We start from the raw sequence: 14646 nt of genomic DNA, 5'->3' as shown, positions 1-14646 counted from the left end.
TGAAATAGTCTATCTGAAAAATATTCTAAATTCTATTCTAAATCCTATAATATGCATTCAGAGCAATGCCTATGCACCATTTGTTAAAGTGATAGAATGTGTTAAAATCAAGAGACCTAAGGCTTATACAAATTATAGGCATAGTTAAGTTAAACTTAAGATTCAAAAGACAGGAGTCTAGTGTTGGGAATATGAAAAGGAATATAAATTCAACATTGCAAAACAGACATTGAAAATACCTTTAAAAATGAAAATAAGTCTTCAGATGGGGAAAAAATGTTCTTAAGACCAAACAAGGTCTCAGCACAGCCACTGTCACATTTCGGAAGGTCTATACATTTCTTTTTAGTATTTTTAGGGTAAATTTTGTTATCAAGGCCATGTTCAGAGCAAACTAGTTGTACATTTTTGCTATTTCCACCTACAAAATAAAAGAAAATCTTAGCTCTCTCTATATATGTATTAAACAAATTGTATCAAACAATTATTTAAAGCCTGAGATCCTTTGACATCTTCTGGACAAATATCCCCATTTTGTTGTTTAATTCATTAAGAGTACAATATAAGCATTATTCTTTTTTTTTTTTTTTTTTTAAAAGACAAAGTATCACTCTGTCACCCAGGCTGAAGTGCAGTGGTTCAATTTCAGCTCACTGAAACCTCCACCTCCTGGGTTCAAGTGATTTTTCTGCCTCAGCCTCCAGAGTAGTTGGGATTACAGCCACGCGTCACCACACCTGGCTAATTTTTGCATTTTTAGTAGAGACGGGGTTTCACCATGTTGGCCAGGCCGATCTCGAACTCCTGACCTCAAGTGATCTGCCCCCTCGACTTCCCAAAGTGCTGGGATTACATACGTGAGCCACTGTGCCCAGTCATAAGCATTATTTCTACCAAGAGATAAACTAAGTGAGGTGATGGTGGGGGACTTTCAAAGCCATCCAACAGAAAAAGTGCAAGGACTATGAGCAGGCAAATCACAGAAGAAAAATAAATGCCTAATATTAATTTCAGGCTGGGTGAGGTGGCTCACGCCTGTAATCCCAGCACTTTGGGAGGCTGAGGCAGGTGGATCACTTGAGCTCAGGAGTTCGAGACCATCCTGGGCAACATGGTGAAACCTCGTCTCTACTCAAAATACAAAAATTAGCCAGGCATGGTGACGCATGCCTGTAGTCCCCGCTACTAGGGAGGCTGAGGCAGGAGAATAGCTTGAACCTGTGAGGCGGAAGTTGCAGTGAGCTGAGATCACGCCACTGCACTCCAGTCTGGGCAACAGAGTGAGACTCCAATTCAAAGGAAAAAAAAAAAAAAAAGAAACAGTAATTTCAGTGGGGCACAGTGGCTCACACCTGTAATCCCAGCACTTTGGGATGCCAAGGCAGGTGGATCACCTGAGGTCAGGAGTTTGAGACCAGCCTGGCCAACATGGCGAAACCCCATCTCTACTAAAAATACAAAAAATTAGCTTGGCGTAGTGGTGCGTGCCTATAATCCCAACTACTTGGGAGGCTGAGGCAGGAGAATCACTTGAACCTGGGAGGCAGAGGCTGCAGTGAGCTGAGATCACGCCATTGTACTCTGGCCTAGGCAACTGAGCGAAGCTCCACCTCAGATAATAATAATGATAATAATAATAATAATTTCAAAGACCTAATAAGAAGATATGCAATTTCACCAATAAGCATGGAAATGTAATTTTAAAATAATATACTGTACGCGTTTCACTTTTTAAATTGGCAAAATTAAAAGAATTATAATGTAGTTCTATCAGCAGTACACATGAAAAAACCATCATATACTATTCATGGGAGCATAAGTTGGTACAATTGTCATCAGAGGGCAGTCTGACAACTATCAAAATGTAAAGTGTATACACCCTTTGTGACCCAGCAGTCATACTTCTAGAATTCTATCAGTATTACAGACATGTTCAAGGATATATGTATAAAGATATTCACCGTATTTTAATGTCAAATTGAAGATAGTTTAAGTGTCTATAAGTAATGGTTAAATTACGGTACATCCATTCTATTCTATAGAAAAGCATGCAGCTGTGAAAAACAGTGGGATAATAGGACCATATGTGCTGACAATAAACTTAAAAATAACTAACAACATATATAATAATAGGTTAATTTTCCTAAATAAGTATTTTTATGTTATATGCATAAAGGTCTAACTGTGGCTACTTTCAAGAAGTAGGGGAATATTGTTTTATGTATGTGTTTTTTTTTAAAGGCAGGAATGAAATGTATATTAAAAAAAGGACCTTTAAGAAGAGAAATTGGCCGGGTGAGGTGGCTCATGCCTGTAATCCTAGCACTTTGGGAGGCTGAGGTGGGCAGATCACGAGGTCAGAAGATCGGGACCATCCTGGCTAACACAGTGAAATCCTGTCTCTACTAAAAATGCAAAAAATTAGCTGGGCATGGTGGTACATGCCTGTAATCCCAGCTACTCGGGAGGCTGAGGCAGAAGAATCGCTTGAACCTGGGAGGTTGCAGCGAACCGAGACTGCGCCACTGCACTCCAGCCTGGACGACAGAGCCAGACTCTGTCTCAAAAAAAAAAAAAAAAAAAAAGAAAAAGAAAAAAAAGAAGAGAAACTATGCTATACTTATTTTCTGTCCTCTAAAGTTCTTGCTGTAACAATTTATATCCAGTGATATATCAAAAAGTTATTAACTAATTTGTTACACCAGGATATTTTCCATGTGTTATATATTATATTTACTTTTGAGATATGGTTAAAGCTCTGGGCTTACACTGAATAGAATATATATGCATATCTACTTTGAAAAACAATAATATGAAGCCGGGTGAGGTGGCTCATTCCTGTAATCCCAGCACTTTGGGAGGCCAAGGAAGGTGGATCACTTGAGCCCAGGAGTTCAAAACCAGGCTGGGCAACATAGTGAGACCCCGTCTCTACAAAAAATACAAAAGTTAGGTGTGGTGGTGCACGCCTGTGGTCCCATCCACTCAGGAGGCTCAGGTGGGAAGACGGCTCGAGTCCAGGAGATTGAGGCTCCAGTGAGCCATGACTGCGCCACCACTGCACTCCAGCCTGGGCAACAGAGTGAGACACTGTCTCAAAATAAAAAAAAAAAAAAAAAAAAAAAGAAGAAAAAGAATATGTTAAAATGTTAAACTAATTAAAAGAAAAAACTGATAAGGAATTAATATTACATAATTTCACCTTGGTTTCCTTGAAATATTTGTGTATTTACCAGAGTAGGATCTGTAACTAGAGAACCGTGACTATGGAGCATGGAAACCACAAACTAAAACCTCTTCAGGCAAGGAGCCATGTCTTAACCATGTAAACACAAGACCCGACATGGAGAAGGTACTCACTTGAATTAGGTAACAATGATGACTGAAAAAAAAAAAAAAAGAAATAAAAGCATTTCTGAAATAATAAAGTACTTAGGAAAGATAGAATTTAAAGACTCCTGAAGTTAAAAGTGATTGTACATTATAGTTACATAAAAAGAATACTATATATCTATATATCTACTCATGTAGAAAAACCAATGTTTTTAGTAAGTGAAAAAGTTGTTAAATAGGCCGGGCGCGGTGGCTCAAGCCTGTAATCCCAGCACTTTGGGAGGCCGAGACGGGCGGATCACGAGGTCAGGAGTTCGAGACCATCCTGGCTAACACGGTGAAACCCCGTCTCTACTAAAAAATACAAAAAACTAGCCGGGCGAGGTGGTGGGCGCCTGTAGTCCCGGCTACTCGGGAGGCTGAGGCAGGAGAATGGCGTGAACCCGGGAGGCGGAGCTTGCAGTGAGCTGAGATCCGGCCACTGCACTCCAGCCTGGGCGACACAGCGAGACTCCGTCTCAAAAAAAAAAAAAAAAAAAAAAGTTGTTAAATAATAATTTTAGTATCATTTGTTTATAAGGAACCATATGTTAATAAATGTATGCGTAACAGTTTGAAAATTTAAGAGTCAAATTTCTGGGGAGGAAGCTGGACACAGTGGCCTACTTAGGAGGCTAGGACAGGAGGATCGCTTGAGCCCAGGAGTTCAGGGCTATCCTGCATTATGATCCTGCCCATGAATAGTCAGTCACTATACTCTAGCCTGGGCAATATAGCGAGACCCTATCTCAAAAAAAAAAAAAAGAAAGAAAAACTTTTGAAGAGGAAAGGGGAACAGGGTGGGAGGTTTTTTCTGTGTTTGTCTTTTAATTTTTTTTTTTTTTTTTTTGAGACAGAGTCTCGCTCTGTCGTCCAGGTTGGAGTGCAGTGGCGCGATCTTGGCTCACTGCAGCCTCTGCCTCCCGGGTTCAAGCAATTTTCCCGCCTCAGCCTCCCAAGTAGCTGGGATTACAGGCACGTGCTGCCACGCCTGGCTAATTTTTGTATTTTTAGTAGAGACGGGGTTTCACCATATTGGCCAGAATGGTCTTGATCTCCTGACCTCAAGATCTAACCTCCTCAGCCTCCCAAAGTGCTGGGATTACAGGCGTGAGCCACCGTGCCCAGCCTGTGTGTGTGTTTTTTTAATTAAACAATGAGATCATCTTAAAAGCGCAACTACAAAAGAGTAAGTAACTTACAGATTAGTTCAAATCTCTCATTTTTGAGGTGAAAAAACAGGCTCAAAAAGGCAAAGTGAATTTTGGAGCTTATATATTAATTGTAAAGAGCAGCATACCCAGGAGAAAAATCCAACTTTCTAGGTCCAGTTTAATTCTGTTTACTCACGTTGACTGCAAAATTTTTTCTTTTAGTCAGAGTCTCACTCTGTTACCCAGGCTGGAGTGCAGTGGCATGATCTTGGCTCACTGCAACGTCGATCTCCCAGGTTCTAGCAATCCTCCCATCTCTACCCCCCAAGTAGCTAGGACCAGAGGCATGCACCACCATGCCTAGCCAAATTTTTGTAGAGATGGGGTTTCACCATGTTGCCCAGGCTGGTCTCAAACTCCTGAGCTCAAGGAATCCACCCCACTTGGCCTCCCAAAGTGCTGGGATTACAGTTGTGAGACACTGTGCCAGGCCAAAATGTTTTATGAACAAAGTTGACATATGCATATTTATTTTGAAGATTAACATAACAAGTTGCTTAAAATTTTTATAATCTTTCAACTATTCTAGTATAGCACAGAGTTTTTTTAAGTAAAAAAAAAAAAAAATTTTTTTTTTTTTTTTTTTTTTTGAGACGGAGTCTTGCTCTGTCACCCAGGCTGGAGTGCAGTGGCCGGATCTCAGCTCACTGCAAGCTCCTCCTCTCAGGTTCACGCCATTCTCCTGCCTCAGCCTCCCGTGTAGCTGGGACTACAGGCACCCGCCACTTCGCCCGGCTAGTTTTTTGTATTTTTTAGTAGAGACGGGGTTTCACCGTATTAGCCAGGATGGTCTCAATCTCCTGACCTCGTGATCCGCCCGTCTCAGCCTCCCAAAGTGCTGGGATTACAGGCTTGAGCCACCGCGCCCGGCCAAAAACAAAATTTTTTTAGGGCCAGATGTGGTAGCTCACGCCTGTAATTCCAGCACTTTGGGAGGCCAAGGCAGGTGGATCACAAGGTCAGGAGTTCAAGACCAACCTAGCCAACACAGTAAACCCCGTCTCTACTAAAAGACAAAAAAAATTAGCTGGGCGTGGTGGTGGGGGCCTGTAATCCCAGCTACTCGGGAGGCTGAGGCAGGAGAATTGCTTGAACCTGGGAGGCAGAGGTTGCAGAGAGCCGAGATCGCACCACTGCACTCCAGCCCAGGCAACAGTGCCAGACTCCATCTGAAAAAAGAAAAAAAAAATTTTTTTTTTTTTTTTTTTTTAAGATATGGGATATTGCTGTATTGTCCAGGTCAGAGTGCAGTGGCATAATCATAGCTCACTGCAGCCTCAAACTCCTGGGATCATGTGATCCTCCTACTTCAGCCTCCTGAGTAGCCAGTACACGCCACCCTGACCAGCTTATTTAAAAAAATTTTTTTGTAGAGACAGGGGTCTCGCTTTCTTGCACACGCTGGTTTTGAACTCCTGGCTTCAAGTGATCCTCCCGCCTTGGCCTCCCAAAAATTTTCTTGTAGAGACATGGGTCTCACTATGTTGAGCAGACTGATCTGGACCTCCTGGCCTCAAGAGATCCTCCACCTTACTCTCCCAAAGTGCTGGGATTACAGGCATGAGCCACTGCAGCCAGCCATAGCACATATTTTTAAATAGGGTCCCATAATAGAAATGTCTTTAATAACAAATCAACTTACCATGAAGGGTTAATGGTCGTTCTTCTAAAACTCCACCTCCACTTCTAATCCAGAATTGTAAGTAAAGGATACTTTTTCTGATATCGCAAGTATTTGCAGTTAACAAGGTTACAAAGTCTTTTATATCAGTTCTAAAATTCTCAGTTAAGCAAATCATTTGTAGGTAGCTGGCAACATTTAGCTTCAAAACAGAGAGAAATGTGGTTAACTGCTGAGTTAAAATAGATACAGCAATAATACATACAAATAATATCTAAAAGTGAGACAAATTTTGCTAAAATTCACATTATCCTAAATGCTCTTTTTTTTTTTTTTTTTTTTTTTTTTTTGAGATGGAGTCTCACTCTGTCGCCCAGGCTGGAGTGCAGTGGCGCGATCTCGGCTCACTGCAAGCTCCGCCTCCCGGGTTCACGCCATTCTCCTGCCTCAGCCTCCTGAGTAGCTGGGACTACAGGCGCCCACAACCGCGCCCGGCTAATTTTTTGTATTTTTAGTAGAGACGGGGTTTCACCGTGGTCTCGATCTCCTGACCTTGTGATCCGCCCGCCTTGGCCTCCCAAAGTGCTGGGATTACAGGCGTGAGCCACCGCGCCCGGCCCTAAATGCTCTTCTTGAGGATGAAACTGCTTTAAAAATATAAGGGAATATACTACTAAATTAAAAGCATTTATATGTATTTCTTTTATTAACTGTATATTGTGCAAGACAGCAAGGAAACTTTTTTTTTTTTTTTTTTTTTTTTTTTTTTTTTTTTTTTGAGACGGAGTCTTGCTCTGTAGCCCGGGCTGGAGTGCAGTGGCCGGATCTCAGCTCACTACAAGCTCCGCCTCCCGGGTTTAGGCCATTCTCCTGCCTCAGCCTCCGGAGTAGCTGGGACTACAGGCGCCCGCCACCTCGCCCGGCTAGTTTTTTGTATTTTTTAGTAGAGACGGGGTTTCACGGTGTTAGCCAGGATGGTCTCGATCTCCTGACCTCGTGATCCGCCCGTCTCGGCCTCCCAAAGTGCTGGGATTACAGGCTTGAGTCACTGCGCCCGGCCGCAAGGAGACTTTTATAGGAGATTCTCCAACCTGAACACTGGCAGTTTTACAAACCTTGACAAAACCCCTTAGGATTAAGTAATAGTATAGCTTGATAGAATATCTTACAACAAAATTATAAATATGATACTGTAACACTGAAAAATACACAATTTTTTAAAAACAGGTTAGAAATTGCACTAATGAGTGCATAAAGCTAATTAATTTTTTTTTTGTAGAGATGGGGGTCTCACTGTATTGCCCAGGCTGGTCTCAAACTCCTGGCATCAAGCAATCTTCCTGACTTAGCCTTCCAAAGTGCTGGGATTATAGGCACGAGCCACTGTGCCCAGCCAAGAAATTGAGAGAGGCTGAGGCAAGAAGATCACCTGAGGTCAGGAGTTTGAGACCAGCCTGCCCAGCATGGTGATACCCTATCTCTAACTCCAGCTACTCAGGAGGCTGAAGCAGGAAAATCACTTGAACCTGGGAGGTGGAGGTTACAGTGAGCCAAGATCACACCATTGCACTCCAGCCTGAGCGACAGAGCGAGACTCTGTCTCAAAATAAATAAATTAAATAATTCAATTTATCAAAGAGTTTTCCACAAAGAAAACTCATAAATTCACTGATGAAGTATATAAAATACCAAAAAATAAAGAATATCAAACCTGTACAAACTCTTAAAAAAAGAGAAGGAAACATTTCTCAACTCTTTTTGGGGGCAGCTTAACCTTAATATTTTAAAGCTAACAAAGACAATTCTTAAAAAAAAAAAAGAAAAGAGGCCGGGCGCGGTGGCTCAAGCCTGTAATCCCAGCACTTTGGGAGGCCGAGACGGGCGGATCATGAGGTCAGGAGATCAAGACCATCCTGGCTAACATGGTGAAACCCCGTCTCTACTAAAAAATACAAAAATCTAGCCGGGCGACGTGGCGGGCGTCTGTAGTCCAGCTACTCGGGAGGCTGAGGCAGGAGAATGGCGTGAACCCGGGAGGCGGAGCTTGCAGTGAGCTGAGATCCGGCCACTGCACTCCAGCCTGGGCGACAGAGCAAGACTCCATCTCAAAAAAGAAAAAAAAAAAAAAAAGAAAAAAAAAGAAGGTTACAAAGTAGTATTCCTCAAGAAAATAAACATATGAATCCTTAATAAATTAATCACAAATCTAATCAATCAATAAAGTGGATAATACATCCTGACCAAGTGGTTTATCATTAGAAAATCAGTCAGTGTAATTCATCATAGAGATAGATAGAAGTAGAAAAATATGATTTCAACACATGCAAAAGAAGCTTTTGATAAAATCCAATACCCACTCTCGATAAAAAGTCTAAGAAAACTGGAATAGGCTGGGGGCCGTGGCTCACGCCTGTAATCCCAGCACTTTGGGAGGCCGAGGCGGGCGGATCATGAGGTCAGGAGATCGAGACCATCCTGGCTAACACGGTGAAACCCTGTCTCTACTAAAAAATACAAAAAATTAGCCGGGCGAGATGGCGGGCGCCTGTAGTCCCAGCTACTTGGGAGGCTGAGGCAGGAGAATGGTGTGAACCTGGGAGGTGGAGCTTGCAGTGAGCCGAGATCCGGCCACTGCACTCCAGCCTGGGCAACAGAGCGAGACTCCGTCTCAAAAAAAAAAAAGAAAGAAAGAAAGAAAGAAAGAAAGAAATATAAGGCAAGGGGCAGGTGCGGTGGCTCACATCTGTAATCCCAGCATTTTGGGAGGCTGAGGCAGGCGGATCACTTGAGGTCAGGAGTTCAAGACCAGCCTGGCCAACATGGTGAAACACTATATCTATTAAAAATACAAAAATTAGGCCGGGCGCGGTGGCTCAAGCCTGTAATCCCAGCACTTTGGGAGGCCGAGGCGGGTGGATCACGAGGTCAGGAGATCGAGACTATCCTGGCTAACATGGTGAAACCCCGTCTCTACTAAAAATATAAAAAACTAGCCGGGCGTGGTGGCGGGCGCCTGTAGTCTCAGCTACTTGGGAGGCTGAGGCGGGAGAATGGCGTGAACCCGGGAGGCGGAGCTTGCAGTGAGCCGAGATCACGCCACTGCACTCCAGCCTGGGAGACACAGCGAGACTCCGTCTCAAAAAAAAAAAAAAAAAAAAAAAAAAAAAAAATTAGCCGGGCGTGGTGGCACGTGCCTGTAGTCCCAGCTACTCGGGAGGCTGAGGCAAGAGAATTGCTTGAACCCGGGAGGGAGGCAGAGGTTGCAGTGAGCGGAGATTGCGCCACTGCACTCCAGTCCAGGTGACAAAGCGAAGACTACATCTTTAAAAAAAAAAAGAAAGAAAAGAAATGTAATGCAAGTAAAACACTGTAAGCTATATATATACTATGACTTAGGTGAACCTTGAGGATGTTATGCTAAGTGAAATAAGCCAGTCACAGCTGGGCGCGATGGCTCAGGCCTGTAATCCCAGTACTTTGGGAGGCTGAGGCAGGAGAATCGCTTGAAACCGAGAGGCAGAGGTTGCAGTGACCGAGATCGCGCCACTGCACTCCAGCCTGGCAACACAGCAAAACTCCATCTCAAAAAAAAAAAAAAAAAAAAATCGGTCCCAAAAAGCCAAATCAGTATGATTCCATTTATATCTAGAGTAGTCAAATTCACATAAACAAAGTAAAATGGTAGTTGCCAGCAACTACTGGACAGGAGGAAACAGGGAGTTTGATTTAACGAGCATAGAATTTCAGTTTTGCAAGAACAGTGTGAATATACTTAACACTACTCAACTGTACACTGTTACGTGTTCTTTACCAAAAGCAAATTTTTTAATACAAAAATTTTAAACACCAAGCTATATAATTTAAAATTTCCAGGAGCCACATTAAAAAATTAAAGAAACAAGTAAAATTAATTTTAGAGCCAGGTGCGGTGGCTCACGCCTCTAATTCCAGCACTTTGGGAGGCCACAGCTGGTGGATCACGAGGTCAGGAGATCGAAACCATTCTGGCTAACACGGTGAAACCCCATCTCTACTAAAAAATACAAAAAAAATTAGCCAGGCATGGTAGAGGGCGCCTGTAGCCCCAGCTACTTGGGAGGCTAAGACAGGAGAATCACAGGAACCCGGGAGGTGGAGCTTGTAGTAAGCCAGTGATTGCGCCAGTGCACTCTAGCCTGGGCGACATAGTGAGACTCCGTCTCAAAAAATTATAATAATAATTAATTTTACTACATTCTCTTACAACAATATATCCAAATATTATTGCAAAAAGTAATCAATACAAAAATTAGTGAGATGTGTTACATTCCTATTTTTTGCACTTAGTCCTCAAAATCTGGTGTTAGCCAGGCACTGTGGCTCACGCATATAATACCAGCACTTTGGGAGGCTGAGGCAGGAGTATTACTTGAGCTCAGGAATTCAGGATCAGTCTGGGCAATATAGTGAGACCTCATCTCTACAAAAAAATATTTTTAATTAGCTGAGTGTGGTGGCACACGCCTATCGTCCCAGCTACTTGGGAGGCTGAGGTGGGAGTATTGCTTGAGCCCAGGAGGTAGAGGTTGCAGTGAGCTGAGATTGAGCCACTACACTCCAGCCTAGGAAATAGAGTGAGACCCTGTCTCCAAAAAAAAAAAAAAAAAAAAAAAAAAAAAAGTGTTTATATTACACTTTTAGCACAAACTAATTCAGACTAGCCATTTTAAAAATACATAATAAGCCATATTTAGATATAATTCATATACTATACAATTCACCCACTTAACATGTAAAATTCAATGGTTTTAGTATATCTAGAGTTTTGCACCCATTACCACTATCTAATTACAGAGCATTTTCATCATCCCCAAAAGAAACCCCAGTCACTCCCTATTTCTACCTAGCTCCTCTAGACTTAGGCAGCTATGAATCCACTTTCTGTCTCTATAAATTTGCCTATTCTGAACATTTCATACAATTATTATCACACAAAATATGATCTTTTATTAACTGTAGACTAACCACATTTTAAAAGCTCAATAGCCTAATCTGGCTAGTGGAGGCCATATGAGCATATAGCTGAAAGTCAACAGTGAAGGTAAAATGAAATAATACACTTGGTTAATCCAAAAGACTGCAGAGTCTAGACAAATTTTTTTTTTTTCTTTTTTTTTCCCCAGAGTCTCGCTCTGGAAAGCTGGGGTGCTCTGGTGCGATCTTGGCTTCCTGCAACCTCTACCTCCCAAGTTCAGGCAATCCTCCTGCCTCAGCCTCCCAAGTAGCTGGGACTACAGGCACATGCCACTATACCCAGTTAATTTTCTTTCTTTTTTTCTTTCTTTTTACATCCAGCTAATTTTTGTGCTTTTTGTAGAGACAGGATTTTGCCAAGGTTGCCCAGGCTGGTCTTGAACTCCTAGGCTCAAGGGATCCACCCACTTTGGCCTCCTAAAGTCCTAGCATTATAGGCATGAGCATAGCGCCCAGCCTGTTTAGACAAATTTTTAAAAATATTCAATTATGTGTTAAGAGAAACAATTTTTTTTTTTTTTTTTTTTTTGAGACAGGGTCTTGTGCTGTCACCCAGGCTGGAGTGTGGTGGCATGATCTTGGCTCACTGCAACCTCTGCCTCCCATGCTCAAGTGATCCTCCCACCTCAATCTCCCAAGTAGCTGGGACTACAGGTGTGCGCTACCACGTCCAGCTAATTTTTTAAATTTTTTGTAGAGACAGGGTTTCACCACGTTTCCCAAGTCGGTCACAAACTCCTGGACTCAAGCGGTCTCAAACTCCTGGACTCTGCCTCCCAAAGTGCTGGGATTACAGGCGTGAGCCACTGCCTCCAGCTAAGAAACACAATTTAAAAGAAAGAACAGGGTCAGGAGTGGTGGCTCACGCCTGTAATCCTAACACTTTAGGAGGCCAAGGTGGGTGGATTATTTCAGGTCAGGAGTTCAAAGCCAGTCTGGCCAACATGGTGAAATCCCATCTCTACTAAAAATACAAAAAAAATTAGCCAGGTGCGGTGGTATGCATCTCCATTCCCAGTTACTAGGGAGGCTGAGGTGGGAGAATTGCTTGAACCCAGGAGTTGGAGGTTGCAGTGAGCCAAGATCGTGCCACCACACTCCAGCCTGGGCAACAGGGCAATTGTGCCACTACACTCCAGCTTGGGTGAAGAGTGAGACCTCACCTAAAAAAATCAAGAACCCATACAATAAAATTGACCTGACTACAATCATAGCTCACTGCAGCCTGGAACTGCTGGCCTCAAGCAATCCTCTAACCTCAACCTCCCAAAGTGCTGGGATTACAAGTATGAGCCACCATGCCCAGCAACTTAATGTTAATTTTTAAAACTTTTTTTTTTAGAAGAATGAAAAACAAAAAAGAAAAAGGAAAAAGTAAGAAAAAAAAGACACGCACACAAAAACTTTCTTTTTAAAGGTTAAAAAAGTGCCTTGTTCATCATTGTAAGAAAGAAAAAAAAAAAAGGTGGTGACTTCTGGTGGAAAAGGGGATTCTTACTAGAAAGGGTCCATGAGAACTTCAGGAGGTAATGGAAATGCTCTATATTCTGATCTGCATAATGATGACACTGATTTTTACATATGTTACATGTACAAAATACATTCATTAGGTTATTCATGCAAGGGAATTTTAACTCCATTTAAATTTTACCTCAGAAAAGCACTGTTACTAGGCAAAAAACCTAGTGAACATTGGAGCCTCATAAAAATTTTTTTTAATTTAAGAAAAAACATTTTTAAAGCAAAAAAAAAAAAAAAGAAATATCAGAAGTCCTAAAACTTAAAAATTTTAACATATTCCTTAGAAACCACATTTATGGGAGGCTGAGGCAGGAGAATGGCGTGAACCCGGGAGGCGGAGCTTGCAGTGAGCTGAGATCCGGCCACTGCACTCCAGCCTGGGCGACAGAGCAAGACTCCGTCTCAAAGAAAAAAAAAAAAAAGGAAACCACATTTAAATCATAGCTTTTTTTTCTTTTTCTTTCTTTTTTTTTTTTGGAGACGTAGTTTCACTCTTGTTGCCCAGGCTGGAGTGCAATAGCACGATCTTGGCTCACCGCAACCTCCTGAATTCCGGCGATTCTCCTGCCACAGCCTCCCGAGTAGCTGGGATTACAGGCATGCGCCACCACGTCCGGCTAATTTTGTATTTTTAATAGAGACGGGGTTTCACCATGTTGGTCAGACTGGTCTCGAACTCCCGACCTCAGGTGATCCACCCTCCTCGGCCTCCCAAAGTGCTGGGATTACAGGCGTGAGCCACCACACCCAGCCAGGTATTTATTTTTTTTGAGACAGAGTCTTGCTCTGTCACCCAGGCTGGAATGCAGCAGTACAATCACAGCTCACTGCAGCCACAGCCTGGACCTCCTGGGCTCAAGCAATTGTCCCACCTCAGCCTCCTGAGTAGGTAGGACTACAGGCATGTGCCACCATGCCTGGCTAATTTTTTGTATTTTTATGTAGAGACAGGGTTTTGCCATGTTGCCCAAGCTGGTCTCGAACTCCACAGCTCAAGCAATCCGCCCTCCTCAGCCTCCCAAAGTGCTGGGATTACAGGCATGAGCAACTGTACCTAGCCTGATTGATTGATTGATTGACCAGGCTAGAGTACAGTGGCACAATTCCAGCTCACTGTAACCTCCACCTCCTGGGCTCAAGTGATCTTCCTGCCTCAGCCTCCCAAGTAGCTGGGAGTATAGGCATGATACCACACCTGGCTAAATTATAGCTGTATTTAATAATAAATTACTTTTACATGATTGTGATATGTAATTTATGGTTATCAAAATTTAAAACTTACCAGGGAAGGAGTACTGAACTTGATTTCTTCAAAGCAGCCATCAAACATTAAACTAAATGTTGGATCTACACACACACACACACACAAAAACATTCTTAAACATTAAGACCACTAAGTAACTTTTTCCAGTTATACTTTTCTATGAAAATATTCAGCACCCCCCTCCCCACCACCGCCTAGTGCTGTGGTACAGTCATAGCTCACTGCAGCCTCAAACTCCTGGGCTCAAGTGATCCTCTGCTTCAGCTTCCCAAGCAGCTAGGATTATAAACTCAAGCTGCCACGCCCAGATAATTTTTAAGTTTTTTTGTAGTGATGGGGGTCTCACTATGGTGCCCAGGCTGATCTCAAAACTCCTAGGTTCAAGTGCCCACCTTAGCCTCCCAAAGTGGTGGGATTAAAGGCGTAAGCCACCACACCTGGCCAACTATGATCTTCTAATAAAACTACCAGCTGGGCATGGTGCCTCATGCCTGTAATCCCAGCACTTTGGGAGGCCAAGGCAGGTGGATCACTTGAGGTCAGCAGTTCGAAACCAGCCTGACCAATATGGTGAAACCCTGTCTCTACTAAAAATACAAAAATTAGCTGGGCATGGTGGTGTGTGCCTGTAGTCCCATCTA

General features: G+C 42.8%; 2 protein-coding genes across 8 annotated transcripts in view; one reads left to right on the top strand and one right to left on the bottom strand.

The window, feature by feature from the left end:
• COPRS (coordinator of PRMT5 and differentiation stimulator) overlaps positions 1–14646 on the top strand; it is a 415601-nt gene that overhangs the window by 106327 nt on the left and 294628 nt on the right. The window lies entirely within an intron of this gene.
• The window catches only part of ATAD5 (ATPase family AAA domain containing 5), a 69862-nt gene that overhangs the window by 2039 nt on the left and 53177 nt on the right, over positions 1–14646 (bottom strand). For 5 of the 7 annotated variants that reach the window (XM_050763776.1, XM_050763773.1, XM_050763774.1 and 2 more), the window contains 3 exons: positions 14024–14088; positions 6229–6409; positions 240–421 (listed from right to left, as the gene is read on the bottom strand). In XM_050763776.1, coding sequence (XP_050619733.1) covers positions 240–421; positions 6229–6409; positions 14024–14088 — 428 coding nt within the window. Of the gene's footprint in view, positions 1–239; positions 422–5787; positions 6410–9819; positions 14089–14646 lie in introns of those variants that run through there. The other 2 variants (XM_050763778.1, XM_050763779.1) reach the window with 2 other exon arrangements.

This window comes from Macaca thibetana, chromosome 16, assembly GCF_024542745.1.
Source record: "Macaca thibetana thibetana isolate TM-01 chromosome 16, ASM2454274v1, whole genome shotgun sequence".
NCBI classification, from domain to species: Eukaryota; Metazoa; Chordata; class Mammalia; order Primates; family Cercopithecidae; genus Macaca; species Macaca thibetana.
The sequence above is the reverse complement of the archived record's forward strand: the minus strand, read 5'-3'. Positions and strand labels throughout refer to the sequence as shown.